At 49.4% G+C, this 14,292-nt stretch overlaps 1 protein-coding gene across 1 annotated transcript; it reads left to right on the forward strand.

Moving 5' to 3' along the window:
• The first annotated feature begins 682 nt into the window (after positions 1-682).
• Positions 683-1,734, forward strand: ARTN (artemin). Its single transcript, XM_057716601.1, has 3 exons — positions 683-742; positions 1,026-1,170; positions 1,259-1,734. Exons 1-3 carry the CDS (start codon positions 683-685, stop codon positions 1,732-1,734), a joined length of 681 nt encoding a protein of 226 aa, XP_057572584.1.
• Positions 1,735-14,292: the final 12,558 nt, after the last annotated feature.

Raw genomic sequence — 14,292 nt, forward strand, 5'->3', positions numbered from 1 at the left:
CCCAGGCCCCATGTTCCTAGAGGGCTCATCACCCTCCACCATCTGCTGGCTCTTGAGGGACGTCTGTGGTCAGAAGAGAAGATATCTGTGGTCAGGTGGCTCTGCATCCAGACAGGGATCACAGAGCAGCAAGACACAGCAGCGCTGGGTGGGCAGCACAGGCTGAAGCCTGGGCCTCATTATCATCAGGTCAACCAGCAAGCACCCTAGTTCTTCTCCAGGTCACAAGTTCCTCCTCTGCAGCATGGAGAGAAGGCTCTCTATGAGATTAAGGGTGTCCAGTTGCTCCCATCTCCAGCCCTGCAGCACAGAGCAGGAACGTTCCCTTCCCTGCATGGCTGTGTGGGTCTACCTTTGTGACCTTAGATAACTGCTAAGCTTCTCCGAGCCTTATCTGCTCTTCTGGAAAATGGGGATTACACCGTTTATCTCATGGAGTTGTGAGGTCTGAAAGAGGGAACAGGTGCAAAGCACCACCACATAGTTAGGTTCTCGATGCAGCCACTCCTACTCCTGGGTTGAGCCCAGCTGCCCAAGACCCTTGTCCCTCACCTGGAGAAGCCAAAGAGGAGAAATGACCTGCTCACAAGATAACTCATCTCTCAGTGTTCCAAGCTGCCTCAAGAGGAGGGTGGGGGAACACGTCAGCTACGGCTGATGGGAGCTCCTGGTGTTGACAGAGATGGAGCCTGGACGTGGAGGCCCTTCTGTGCTGCCCTTCTGGCCCCGACCTAGGCGGCAGGTGAGTGGTTCTCCCAGTGACTCCCATCTGGTAGTGAGGAAAGGTGGCTTGACTAGGGAGGGAGAGCAGGGCTCCCTGGGCAGGCGTCAGAAGCGGGTGGGGAAATGGTCAGGGAGGGACCAGGCGGAAGGTCAGTGCCCTCGGGTGATTCCTTCCCCGTGCTTCCTGGGGCAGCTGGCCCGTTATCCTCCAACCTCAGCCCATCCGTCTGGCCCCAGCCCCTCCCCCGAGCCCTGCAAGGTGTCCTCCTCCCCCTTGAGGCTCCCCGTCTCTCTCCGCGCAGCCCGCCTTGTGGCCCACCCTGGCCGCTCTGGCCCTACTGAGCAGCGTCGCCGAGGGCCAGGCCTCCCTGGGCCCCGCGCCCCGCGGCCCGGTCCCCCGCGAAGGCCCCGCGCCGGCCCCGGCGCCCCCCGCGGGCCCCCTGCCTGGTAGGTGAGAGGGCGAGGGCGTAGGTGAGAGGGCAAGGGCGCGGGGCGGGCTGGCCGGGGACCCGCGCGTGATTGCGTCTCGTTCCAGGGGGCCGCGCGGCCGGTCTGTGCGGCGGAAGAGCCCGGCGGCCGCCGCGGCCCGCGCCCCCGCCGCCCGCGCCCGCGCCCTCGCCTGCCGCCCCCCGCGGGGCCCGCGCGGTGCGGGCTGGGGGCCGGGGCGGCCGCGGGAGCCGGGGGAGCCGCGCGCGGGCCGCGGGGGCGCGGGGCTGCCGCCTGCGCTCGCAGCTGGTGCCGGTGCGCGCGCTCGGCCTGGGCCACCGCTCCGACGAGCTGGTGCGTTTCCGCTTCTGCAGCGGCTCCTGCCGCCGCGCGCGCTCCCCGCACGACCTCAGCCTTGCCAGCCTGCTGGGCGCCGGCGCCCTGCGGCCGCCCCCCGGCTCGCGGCCCGTCAGCCAGCCCTGCTGCCGACCCACGCGCTACGAGGCCGTCTCCTTCATGGACGTCAACAGCACCTGGAGGACCGTGGACCGCCTCTCGGCCACAGCCTGCGGCTGTCTGGGCTGAGGGCTGCCCCCGGGCTGTGTGGGTGCACCCTAACCCGTGGATCTGACTGCCTGGCCCCGGCTAGGGGCCTCAGCCGGAGATGGAGGCTTCGGCCGGGCGAGTGATGGACATCAGCCCTCTAAGAGATGGAGCCATGACTGACCAGCGGCCCCAGGGCTCTCACCCTGCCGGCCTCAGCCCCACAGACACCAGAGACCTCAGCAGTGGAGACCCGAGGACCCACTGCTCACAGACTGTGGCACTGACCAGGCCACGGACCCAGGACTCCTCCTCTGGAGAGCCCAGCCAGAGTCAGGTCTCAGCCTCAGCCCGGGCCTGGAGGGACAGATTTGAAGACACATTGCAGTTGCGCTGCTGAAGTGCCTGTGCTGGAGCGGGCCTTGGACTCATGTGTGCGAGCTGGACCCCTATTTATTACCTCTAAGTTATTTATTTACTTCTGTGGTTTGTCAGATCCTTTACTGGGCTGTGGGGGCTGGGTGGGGGATGGATAGAAGCAGCTGGATGGAGATCATGCCCTGACCATCCCACTCACAACTTCAGGCTCACTTAGCAATCGTAGGCCTGGCCTGGGACTGCGTGCCTCCACCCAGCCGCTCTGGGACATGAGGGGCATGGAACATAGGCAGAGTAGGTGGCAAAGGTATGCTTACCAGTCCCAACAGGCCAGCTCACAACCCCTGCACTGTCCCCACCAGTTGGAGCCTGGGGTTACTAGTGGAGAAAGCCGTGCCCTTGAGACCTCAGGCTTGCTGGGGGGGCGGGGGGCTTGTTTAATGGTAAAGATGCAGAGACCCACACATTGCCCCACCCTGCTGTCACCGATCAGAGTCCTGCCCTCCAGGGCACCCTGACCGGAGCGTATACTGCCTGTGTTTGCAGGTGGCCCAGCAGGAGGCGCTCACTATCACGTTCCGTGAAGCAGCCCAAGTCAAGAGAGCAGCTGAAAAGGCTGAGGGTGGGGAAGAGGGTGCAGTGGGAGGCCGGTTTGGGGGGATGAAGCGCAGAGCATCATGGGCATAAGAAGGCGGGACAAGACTGAGGGTGCCCAGAGAGACCTGCATCTTGGGTAATGAACAAGGATATTCATGTATTCATTCAACAAATATTTATTAAGTATCTATGTTATGTCCCGATGCTGGGTGGATACCAGGGATACAGAAGTGAACCCATGATATCTGCTCTTAAGCTTAAACCAGGAGAGACAGACAATACATAAATAATTTACATACATATTTAAATTCAATTTGACAACCAGGATGAGAAAGGACAAGAAGCTAAGAGGTGCACACTCTTATCTGGAAGGAAGAGGTTAATGCTGGCCCTGGCCTTCCGCACTGTCCCCAAGTCATATCTAAGAAGTCAGGGCAAGCCCTCTGAGCGTCTGTGTATGTCCCGTGAAACTGTGTTTCCTGGGTCTGATGAATTTGTCCTACATGATTTTTTTCTTTGCAAATAACGTTAGGACACGTGTTTGGACACATGCTGGGTTTGAGGAACATGCGACATCCAGAGAAGTCGTGAGGAGGCAGTGGTATGTGCTGGTCTGGAGCTGAAGAGGCAGAGGTCTGGACTGGCGATTGCTTTGGCACTGTGAGCATGGAGGCAGTAGCTGCAGCCAGGGGTGCACGAGACACCATGAGCGTGAGGCAGGTTGAGGCTGGGATCCCTCAGGCATTTGACACCATTAACCAAAATTCCTTCTGAACTAAGTGCCTGCCTGCTTCGGCACAGGTGTCCCCTTCTCCCAGGCTAGAGTGAGGAGCTGGCAAGAGCTGAGGGCTGTATGCATTCTGGGTCAAGGAAGAAAAATGAACCTGTGCTTCCATTCTTCTGTGTTCACTGCGCCCGTTCTAGGTGCCCCCAAAACTTTGGTGCACTCGTGCTGCCCTCAAACACCCCCTTGGTCCCTCTCTCTGCCTCCAAACTGATGCAGGATCTTCAGTTGCCAACCCCCACTTCCAATGAGAGAAAATGGCAGCAGTGCCCTACCGTTTGGAGACACCTCATGAGGGCCTGGGCCCTGGTCCTGGCTGGCGGTGAAGCCAGGGAGGTCTTGTCAAGTCCAGGGTCATTGGAACCAGGGAGCCCCTGCTGGAAAGACTTGAAAGCATGGCCAGGTCCCCAAAACCTCCAGGCCCTGTCCCTCAGTGGACATCAGAGCTCCCAGAGCCACTTACAGGAGATGGGTTGAAGCCATGTCTGACAAGGCTCAGAGAGAGAACCAGGTCAGAACCCCAGCCAAAGGTGCTGGCTCTCAACATTCCCCAAATTGTCAGTCCTTGAGGGAGTAGGCTGCATTCTGGGCCCCAGAAGAGATGGTGCCTAACATCTTACAAAGTTGTGGATGAAAGAGCAACTTCTCCAAAAGCAACATTCCCACTAGAACTAGTCTCAGTTTGCAGCTCACAATGAACCAAATTCCTCTTAAAAAAAAAAAAGCTATTTTTTTCTCAAAGGCAATGAGGTGCAGAGCTCCGCTTCTCTGTCTACAACTGAGCAGAGGTCACCTGGCACATGACCTCACCAGGCAAAGCACTTTTGCTCCTGGGGGGGCCACCGGTGGCTCTGGAATCTCCATTTTTGACTATAGTCTGTTTCATATTTGCAAAATGACATCACCCATTTGAATGATCTTCCCAGAACTAAGGTATGGTCTCCTCCAAAGGGGTATTGTCACCACCACTTGCAAGACAGAAAACTACAGATGGCTTTGAAATGACTGTTTTCCCAGCTTCAGGGGGCACCCAAACATCCCTCTAGGTTAGTTTCATCCAGGAATCAAGGTTCAAGATCCATGTGCTCCCCCTGAACCGGCCAATGGCGTTCCTCCTCTCTTGTCCACACTTCCCATGGCTCGAGAGCCCTGTGACTGAGTGCATGTGGACTGGCTGCCTAATTGAAGCCTCATCTTGAAAAGGTGAGGTAGGGTAGAAATCTGAGAGATCAGAGAAAAGATCTAGGAGAATTTGTGCCACGTGAGATCACTTTTCTGGTTCACAGGGGGTGGTGCTTAACCTGTTTTGGAGTTGTAGACTCCTTAGAGAAACTACTGAAAGCCAAGGATCCTCCCCACCCCACCTCTATGCTGAAAAAACTACCGATGTGTAAATCTGGTGAACAGTTTGGGAGATCCCACAGACTTTCTGAAGCTCATTCAGAGATTCCACAGGAGTCCATTGCCCTCAAGCTATCCTGCCCTGTTCTAGATACTATTATTAATGTCCTCCTGTAGCTAGATTAATTCCTCCATCTGTGCTCAGGTCCCCATATCAGGGCTCTCTGTCTCCATTATGTACAAGGCTCCCTATTCTTCAGCCTTTTTCTACTGAATGTCTTCTTTCCCTCTGCATTTAAACTCACTTGAATATATCACAACATAAAAAAGACAGTGATTACAAATATATAAATATATAATCTGCTTCCACATCTCCTTCACTAAAAGAGCTCTTGCTGTGGTCCCCAGTCGCCTCATCATTACTAAACACAAAGGCCACTTCTCAGCCTTTAGTCCTTTGGACTCTCAGAGGCACCCAACTTTGTCAGCCCTCTTGGAACACCTGTCATCCCTTGACTCTCTCCATCCCATACTCTCCTGGATTTTCTCCCACCCCTGCTCATTCGCAGACTCCTTTTGGATTCCTTTTCCTCTCTCTGCCGCTTAAGTGTTCATCAGGGCTCTGATATAGGCCTTCCTTTCCCGTTTTACTCTCCCTGAGCGATGGTACCAACTGCCATGGTTTCATTTATTGCCTCCATGCTGTTGATGCCCTCACTGTCTCTCCAGCTTAACCTTTCTCCTAAGCTCTAAGTCTGTATTTCCAACACTTCTGTCTGCTTAGCCTCAGAAACCTCAAACTGAACTTATCTGTCCTGGATGTCTTTTCATTCCTTCAGATGCTCTCTCCACCCTTCTCTACCTGCTCTAAGCCCCACATAATGGCTTCCCTGCTCTCCAGCCTCCTCGCCTCCTTCAGGGTTCCCTCCCGAGTAATGGCACCAACCTCCATCCAGGGACACAAGGCAGAAACTTGGGCAGCAGCCTAGACTCCCTGGGCTTTTGTCACTTCCCTTTTCCATTCGTTCTCAAATCCTTAGATCCTACAAGTCCATCCCCCTTTCTCTCGTCCCACTGCTGTTCTATTGAAGTCTTCCTCATTTGTGGAATGGTTTACTGCTTATCCTCCTAACTGGTCTCTGTCTCCAGTCTCAGCTCCCTCCAGTGCTTCTCAGCCCTGTGACCTTTTAACATTACTTGAGCACTTACAATAGTGCCTTGGGCCAGTTATGGGGATTCCGAGGTCAGCTAGAAACACATTCTGCCGTCAAGGAGACCACAGTTGGAAATGGAGGTGGGGGAAGGGCTGTTCGGTTTGACAGATAAAAACAGGACATCTGGTTAAACTTGAATTTCAGATAAGCAATACCTTTTTTTTTTTTTTAGTATGTCTCATGCAATAACTGGGACATACTTATATGAAAAATGTTAATCTGCTATTTCAATTGAACTGGGTGTCCTGTATTTTTTCTGACAACCCTAGGTGGGGGTAAACAAGTAAACGTAAAATGCAATCAACCATCCTAAGTCCTCCAATAGAAGTATGACTAGGGATATAGTTATGTATATCAGGGTTGGGTAGGATTCTATACTCACAAAGGGGGAGTGTTACCGCGTGGAGCTAAATCGGACTTCGTGTTAGATCTGTTTCTTTGACTTTAACCTTTGCTTTTTGTTGCTTTTGTTATTGTAATCATACATGATGGCCTGCCTCTGGGAACACTGCCCCTCTGCCTGAATGTGGAACTAAAGTGCCTCTGCTCAGCCCACCAGCTGACAATCTGCCCTGCCCACCTGTGTGAATGGCTGAAATTAACATATCCCCTCACTGAGGCTGGTTATTCCCAGAGATCTTTTGTAAGACTGATGGCCCTTTAACTTTACTTCCCCACAGCTCCTCCCTCTCTGGTTCTATAAAACAAACTAGCATCCAGACCCCAATAAGATGGTTTTTTGAGGAGACATTAGTCTGCCATCGTCTCAGTTTGCTGGCTTGCCTCAACACCTCGTCTCGGATACATTGGCTGTTGTGCAGCGAGCAGAACAAGCTTGGACTCAGTAACAAATTTTGGCTTAGCCAGCCAGGAGCCTTGCTGTTTGTGGCTAGCCAGCCCCGGTCAGGGAATATTGGGGCAAGGCCCTAGCAGGTGCCAGGACCATTTGTCCTGAGGATCTTCCCTTCAAAGTTCCCTGAAGTGGCACCGGCTACCCCAGCACTTGGCAATTGAAACAAGGAACCAACCAACTTCTGGGAGTTCACAGACTCGATTTTGTAGGGTAAGTCTACCCAATTTGGCAACCGGTTCATTTGTCTTGGTCTTGCCTTGGTTTGGTTTTGTGTAACCTCTTGTGTTATGAGTCAACGGACTCGATTTGATTCCGGAACTTTAGTTCCATCTGGGGGACTTCGGTTCCAACTGGGGGACTTTGGTCCCATCTGGGGAATTTCGGTTCCAATCTTGGGGACTTCAGTCCCATCTGGGGAACTTCTGTTCCAATCTGGGGGACTTCGGTCCCATCTACGGGACTTCGATCCCATCTGGGGATGTGAGTCAAAGGACTCGATCTAATTCTGGAGGATAAGTTGCTCCAGTGTGCACGCCGGGAACATATTCCCCCTCAATCTGGGCTTTTCCTTTATGGGACAAGCAAACCTGGTTGGGGTACCCCACTGGAGGGGTGAATTGTTGTTGGACTCTACCTGGTTCTGGGAGCCGGCTTGCTGGGAACTAGTTCGCTGTTTTTTTGTAGGGTAGGTCTACCCGATCTGGGAACTAGTTTGCTGGTTTTCGTCTTGGTTTTGTCTTGATTCTGTGTGCATCGGTGCTAGAATTTGTTTAGGCCTTTAGTATTGGAATTTGTTTGCATCTTTTGTGTTTTGGTGTTATCATACTTATAAAAATGGAAAATACTCATCAATCCCGAAGGAGAATCTTTTGAGGTGTATATTAGATAAATGGGCAAAGCATAGCCATGAGCCTATGACTAAGGCATGATATACTATTGTAATCAGATGTGGACCCAATATATGCTAGGATCAGAAGAACAACGGCCCCTGAATAGCTCACTCAATCATTATACCATGCCGCAGTTAGAAGTGTTTTCCAAAAGGGCAGGGAAAAGAAATGAGATTCCATTTGTAGAAGCATTTATGCCATTGCATCAGGAAGAAAAGGAGTCAGAGGACTGCCACCTTATGGCGTAGTGGTCTGAAAGGAAACCCAAGGGGAAATCTGTTCTACAAGGGAAGAGAGAGAAAATGAGAGTGGGAACATGAGATTAACCCCTGGAGCACAGGGACGTGGCAGGGCACCCAATTTGGACTGAGCAGGGCAATTTCCCTTGCCCGATATCCAGTAAGAGGCTAGGAAACTCCTTTGGACTTGAGGCGTCCGATTCTGATTTCCGCACAGCAGCCCCAGGTAACATTGATAGTGGGGAACGAGTTGATTAACTTTCTCATAGATACGTGTGCCACATATTCTGTGGTAAACACCAAGGTGGCACGGAAAACATCTCAGTCTATCCTGGTCATGGGAGTTTCTGGAGAAGTACAACACTGTTCGTTCTTACAACCTCTAGAAGGCCAACTAGGGGACCTCACCCAACAGGGCCATGGATCCCAAACGAATCCCTCCTCCCCCAAGGTGTAGGCCCTTTTGGCTAGGCATTTCATGGCCCAGTCTTTCCCAGACATTAGGTGCAAAATTTAGAAAGCAACTGCTGGTCCTCAGACTCCAGTGTCCAATTGGCTTATTCAGTTTTCAATAACAGGGATATGGCTAAAAAGGCTGAACACACCCAAGAGAAATAGGCAAAAGGCCCACATGATTGCAATGGCTTTGTCTGCTCAGAGACCAACAAAGGGGAAACATAGTCATCCTAGGAGACTAATTTAGAACTTGACTTGTTTCCCATAAGTATTAGTAAAAAGCGTTTAGCCATCTAGACGAATGAGCTTGATTTGTTCCATCTGCCAGAAACCCGACCTTTGTAAACTGATGGGTTTTTACATTGCTGTACCTGACTCTGGGCTGAAATTTTGAAATGAGAACTATGAGGTCTCTCTGTGTTTGTATGTGTCTTTGTCTTTGGATAACATTGTTGAGGTTAATCTGTAAATGAGCTCTGCTTAATTGACTTAAAGGAAAATAAGCGCTTACAAACCAAATACTTCTAAATACACGAGAAATTAAGCTAAATAAGTTTCAGGTTCACATGAACTCGGAAATAGCATTAAACTAATACCTAGTATTAGTATTTAAGTTTGTTGATCTAATTAATATAGACGTCATTAGAGCCATCAACATTAAGTATGATATTTTCACTGCACCTAGGTTTAATTAGAAGTTAAACGAAATAGTGTTATCTGTTGCAAATTTGTCAGCAAGAAAAATAACTTGATAGTATAATGTGTGTTTTCAGTTACGAAGTTATGAGAAGTGGAATTACATTTTACTGAGAAAGTTTCGAATATGGTCAGGATTAACCAAAGTGAGATTGAAATTAACTAACTAAATGGACTTTGTTGAGTAACCTAATACAAGACTGGAATTTGATCTGTTAAGAATGCTCTTTTTTGATAACAGAGTGTATGAGTTTCTGTGCCCTTAGGTGATCCGTATTTGTTTTCTTTCAATTGTTTTGTGACTTTGGTTAAAGGAATGTGTTGTTCCACAATAACCTATGATCCTGTTGTGTTTCAAAACCTTTTTGATAATTTTAACAAACTTCCCAAATATCAAAATCTGACTAAAGCTTTTAGCCTCCAGCTGACTCTGGGATACTTGGAAAGAACATCTCTGAGACATCTTTGAGAGAGATGTCAAGCTAAGTTTATTTGGTGTGTTAAATTATTTCAAAAACATTGTCAAGGGACTTCCTAGGTGGCGCAGTGGTTGAGAATCTGCCTGCCAATGCAGGGGACACAGGTTTGATCCCTGGTCTGGGAGGATCCCACATGCCTCCGAGCAACAAAGCCCATGCACCACAGCTATTGAGCCTGAGCCCATAAGCCACAACTACTGAAGCCCACACACCTAGAGCCCATGCTCCACAAACAAGAGAAGCCACCACAATGAGGAGTAGCCCCCTCTCTGCAGCTAGAGAAAGCCCATGTGCAGCATCGAAGACCCAACACAGCCAATAAATAAATAAATAAATAAATTTATAATAAAAAAAACCAAACAAAAACATTGTCAAGTGATTGGAGATGAACCGTAGGTTATAGTGTATGGATAAATGTCATTTATGTGGATATTGCAAAATTTATATGGAATCCCTAACTTCTGATATGTCTTGATGCTTTAAAAGGAACTTTTTAACAAATGTAAGTTTCCTTTAGCTAGTATCACTGGACTGGGTAACAAATGGCAAAAATAATGGGAAGATTGATTATTTCATCCAGATCAATGGGAATTAATTACATGGGACTGAATGAATGGTAAATATGATTTATAACTTTATGGTTTTGGGAAATATACTGGCTTTAATCCTTGTTTTTTGGGAAAAAAAAACCTTTTATGTTATGACCTACAACAAGGTGATAAAGTATGCCTTTGTAAACAAAGACAAAACATTTTATCTTTTTCTCTCTCTACCTGATCCTGCCAGAATTTGGTGTCTCCAGCTGTCTCTCCTGTGGACTTGATATTTTAGTGCAGCTTGATTACTGCTAGTTATACTAATCATTGTTTTAATTTGTTCTCTGTTTACAAATTGTTTGCGCTTTGTGTCTCCCTGCTGCAGTATGTCTTTGTCAATGTTACTGGCTGGGTTGCTTATATCCTTTCTATTTTATGATTGTTGTCTCTTGCAGTACCCAATGTGTAACCAGGCAGCCAACAAAACTTCTCTGGCTAAAAGTGTAATAATGTGATTCCAGGTATGGGAAGAAGCAACAAGGGTAAATGTCTCCTGGATCATAATCAGACAGAGGATCCAGAGAATTTTTATCAATAGAGCCTAATCTGAAATTAGCACCTGGAGTGGCACATCAAGAATTTTCACCTGAACTGGGATGTGCCTCCCAGCACCGTGGGACAAAATTTCATCATGAAATGTCTCCCAAATACTGGTCAAATTCCTGACAAGAGGAGATCAGTCATTGGCAGCTGCAGACCTCTAATGTGAGCCCGTGAAACCCTGAGAAAACTCAGGAAAGAGAAGACCTGCCATTTAGCAGCCATCAGATTGCAGCCACTTTCTATGGTGAGCCCTGAGGAAATGCAGGATGTGAAAATACAGGATACAGGCCCTAGAGAGCTACACATGAAAAAAAAAAAATGATTTCAGTGAGCCCAGCCTCTTGCATCTTCCCATACATGGAAAAATGCTAGATTCTTTAACTTCAGATGTGGCCCCTTGGGTTCAAGTCCCAGTCTGGGTTTTGGCCAGGTTTGAGTCCCAACCATGTTGGTTCAAGTCCCAATCTGAGTTTAGCTGGGTTCGAGTCCCAGCACGTGGGTTTGAGCCCTCAAAATTCCTGATAACTCTCAACTTTTAGGTTGTGAATATTTTTAACTTTACAGGTTTACACTTCCAAAGCGGAACAAAAGACAAATCTCAACATTTGGAACACTGACACCGATGGTGGACACTCCCAGAAAGATCCGTCTGATGGAGCGGTTAGAACGTTGCCACCCTTTTTTCCACAAGATTGTGGAGTGGACATTGACAGTGGGGAATTGTTACCGCGTGGAGCTAATCGGACTTCATGTTAGATGTTTCTTTGACTTTAACCTTTGCTTTTTGTTGCTTTTGTTATTGTAATCATACATGATGGCCTGCCTCTGGGAACACTGCCCCTCTGCCTGAATGTGGAACTAAAGTGCCTCTGCTCAGCCCACCAGCTGACAATCTGCCCTGCCCACCTGTGTGAATGGCTGAAATTAACATATCCCCTCACTGAGGCTGGTTATTCCCAGAGATCTTTTGTAAGACTGATGGCCCTTTAACTTTACTTCCCCACAGCTCCTCCCTCTCTGGTTCTATAAAACAAACTAGCATCCAGACCCCAATAAGATGGTTTTTTGAGGAGACATTAGTCTGCCATCGTCTCAGTTTGCTGGCTTTCTGAATAAAGTCGTATTCCTTGCCTCAACACCTCGTCTCCGATGCATTGGCCTGTTGTGCAGCGAGCCAAACAAGCTTGGACTTGGTAACAGGAGGTATCATTTCTATCCAGATGGAAGGGAAGAAGAGCCAGGAAAGTCTTTGTGAAGGAGGTGGCACTTGAACTGGGCCTTGAAAAATGAAATATTTACACAAGGTGGATGAGGGGCACTGGGCCTGTACTGGTTATCCTTTATGACCTTCATTGCCTCTCTGTTCTAAATTCCCTCTTTTCACTGGCCTTGCCCTCTCCAGCAAGGTCTGGGGCTCAGCCTTGGTTAGGAGGTGAGGGCCTTTCCTTGGGCTGTGTGTCTCAGCCCTAGGACTCTGCTACTCCTATATTCTTTAGAGTTCTTGTCACTTCTTACTAGCCAGTTCCTCATTCCTTCCAACCCCCTATAACAGTTTAAAATTTCTATATTAAACTGTCCCTGTGTGCTTACTGTGTGGTTTCTCCTGACTGGCCACAGCCTGACACACAGCCTTCTCAGCAGTGGCAGTAGCATGAACAAAGGTAGGGAAGCATATGGAACAGCCTGAAGAGCCAGAAATTTCATGTAGAATTGGGGGACAGCCCTCATCAAGACAAAAGTCTAAAGAGATCATAAAGGTCTTTGAGTGCTATACCAGGGAGCCTGGACTCTGTCCTGAGTGGAGCCACTGAAGGGTTTTAGGTGGGATTGCCTGGAGACATGTTCCAGGTGGGTCACTGGCCGCTGTGTCTAGTTTGGACTGGAAGCGGCAAGGCAGGGGGCACCAGTTAGAGCTGGTGCAGGTAGGGCTGTTCAGGCAATAAATGCTGGCACCTTGACCTAGGGCAGAAGCAGTGCTGCAGGACAAAGGTGTGAGGCACAACCCATGGGACTTGGTGATGAACTGGTTGTGAGGAGCTGACGAAAGGGAGAGTTTCTAGGAGTCTGGCTTGGGTGACTGGTAAGGAATATAGGGGATGTCGTATTTTTAGCCAGTGATGGGGGTGAGGTGTGGGGGAAGTCATCAGTTTGGTTTTGTTCATGTTCAACTTGAGGTGCACATGACAACTTCAGAGCAGGGAGGCCGGCAGCAGCTGGGTCTGAGGGCCAGACACTCAGGACAGTCTGGGCCAGAGAGATCTGGCAGTCACAGCTCAAGGCCAAAGGAGTGCTGGGATACACAGGAACAAGAGGAGAAGTAGAGGCTAAGGCCTGGAGACCCAGTGTTTAAGGAACAGGGAAAGGGGGAGAGACAAGCTTGTGAAGGAGACCAAAATGGAATGCCCAGAGTGGTGGGAAAAAACCAAACAGAACAAAGGGAGGGAGTGGTCAAAGGGGCCAAATGCAGCAGAAAAACCAAGTCACATAAGGACTGAAACTGTCCATTGGGTTTTCTGGCAACATAGTGGCCTAGGGACTCAGGCTAAGCTTATTGCTGAAAACCACTAAAAATACTAGACAAAACATAATTTTAAAAATGCATCCGTGAGCTGGCAAACACATAAGAAATAGTCAGGTCTAAATAAATAAAGAAACAAAGGTAAGCAAACGCAGTAGTTGGCGTCCACCTGGAGAGCATTTTCCTTGCTTGGGGAACCTGGGCATTGGTTTGTAAGGGCTCCGTGAACTTATGCTGGGGGTCTACTTGGGACATTCTCCATATGGCCAGGATCCCAAAGAACTATGCCCACACCTAGGGGTGAACTAGAAATAAACCTCCCCCTCCTTTTCCTAACTTCTTTCCCTCAAACCAGGGGACTACAAAGAAAGTTGCCTGCAATTAACCTTAGTGCTAAGTGGGAGAGGGGAAACCTTCCCTGAGAATTCTTACCTACAGGCAGGCCCTCAATTCACACTATTTTAGAAGGCTGAAAAACTTCAAACGGGTTAATTTGTCATGGACATGGATTGCTAATGGTTCCAGGTGACCAAGAGAAGCTCCTTCTCCTCCTCTCCTGGGCTTTGGAATGCTCTCCTGAATTTGGGGACCCCTCCCAGGGTTGTTACAGGTTCTGGCCCCTATATGTCCTATTCTTCTCTCTCAGAGGAGAGAAGAACCCCTGTAACCAGCTTCCAAAGATACATTCCCCAATTGGCTCTAAGCCATCCTGGATTGCCATCCAAGTCTCCTGGAAGTCCCCTTTGGTCTGGCACCCAGAAATGCCCCCAACCCTGCCTGGGGCTCACTTCAATCCGTCTGCCCTAGGTGGTGTTTATAAAGCATGTTCAGGAGCCATTGTTGGTGAGCCTTGGCTTCTTCCTCTGCCAGGGGAACCCCCCAGGCACTAGGAAGAAGCCCTGGATTGGAAGCAAACTCACTTTGACCAAGTTGTGGCTTCTGGGCCAAACCCTAGTCACACACCGGCTCAGTTTATCCTTCACTGCAGGAATTACTGTTCTCATTTTTTTTTAAAG

This window comes from Hippopotamus amphibius, chromosome 1, assembly GCF_030028045.1.
Source record: "Hippopotamus amphibius kiboko isolate mHipAmp2 chromosome 1, mHipAmp2.hap2, whole genome shotgun sequence".
Classification (NCBI taxonomy): Eukaryota; Metazoa; Chordata; class Mammalia; order Artiodactyla; family Hippopotamidae; genus Hippopotamus; species Hippopotamus amphibius.

Bases quoted from the DNA above. Each gene is read 5' to 3' on its own strand.
- ARTN (XM_057716601.1), top strand. From the start codon at position 683: ATGGAGCCTGGACGTGGAGGCCCTTCTGTGCTGCCCTTCTGGCCCCGA. The intron at 743-1,025 runs GTGAGTGGTTCT...CTCTCCGCGCAG, and splicing joins GGCCCCGACCTAGGCGGCAG to CCCGCCTTGTGGCCCACCCT. The intron at 1,171-1,258 runs GTAGGTGAGAGG...GTCTCGTTCCAG, and splicing joins CCCCGCGGGCCCCCTGCCTG to GGGGCCGCGCGGCCGGTCTG.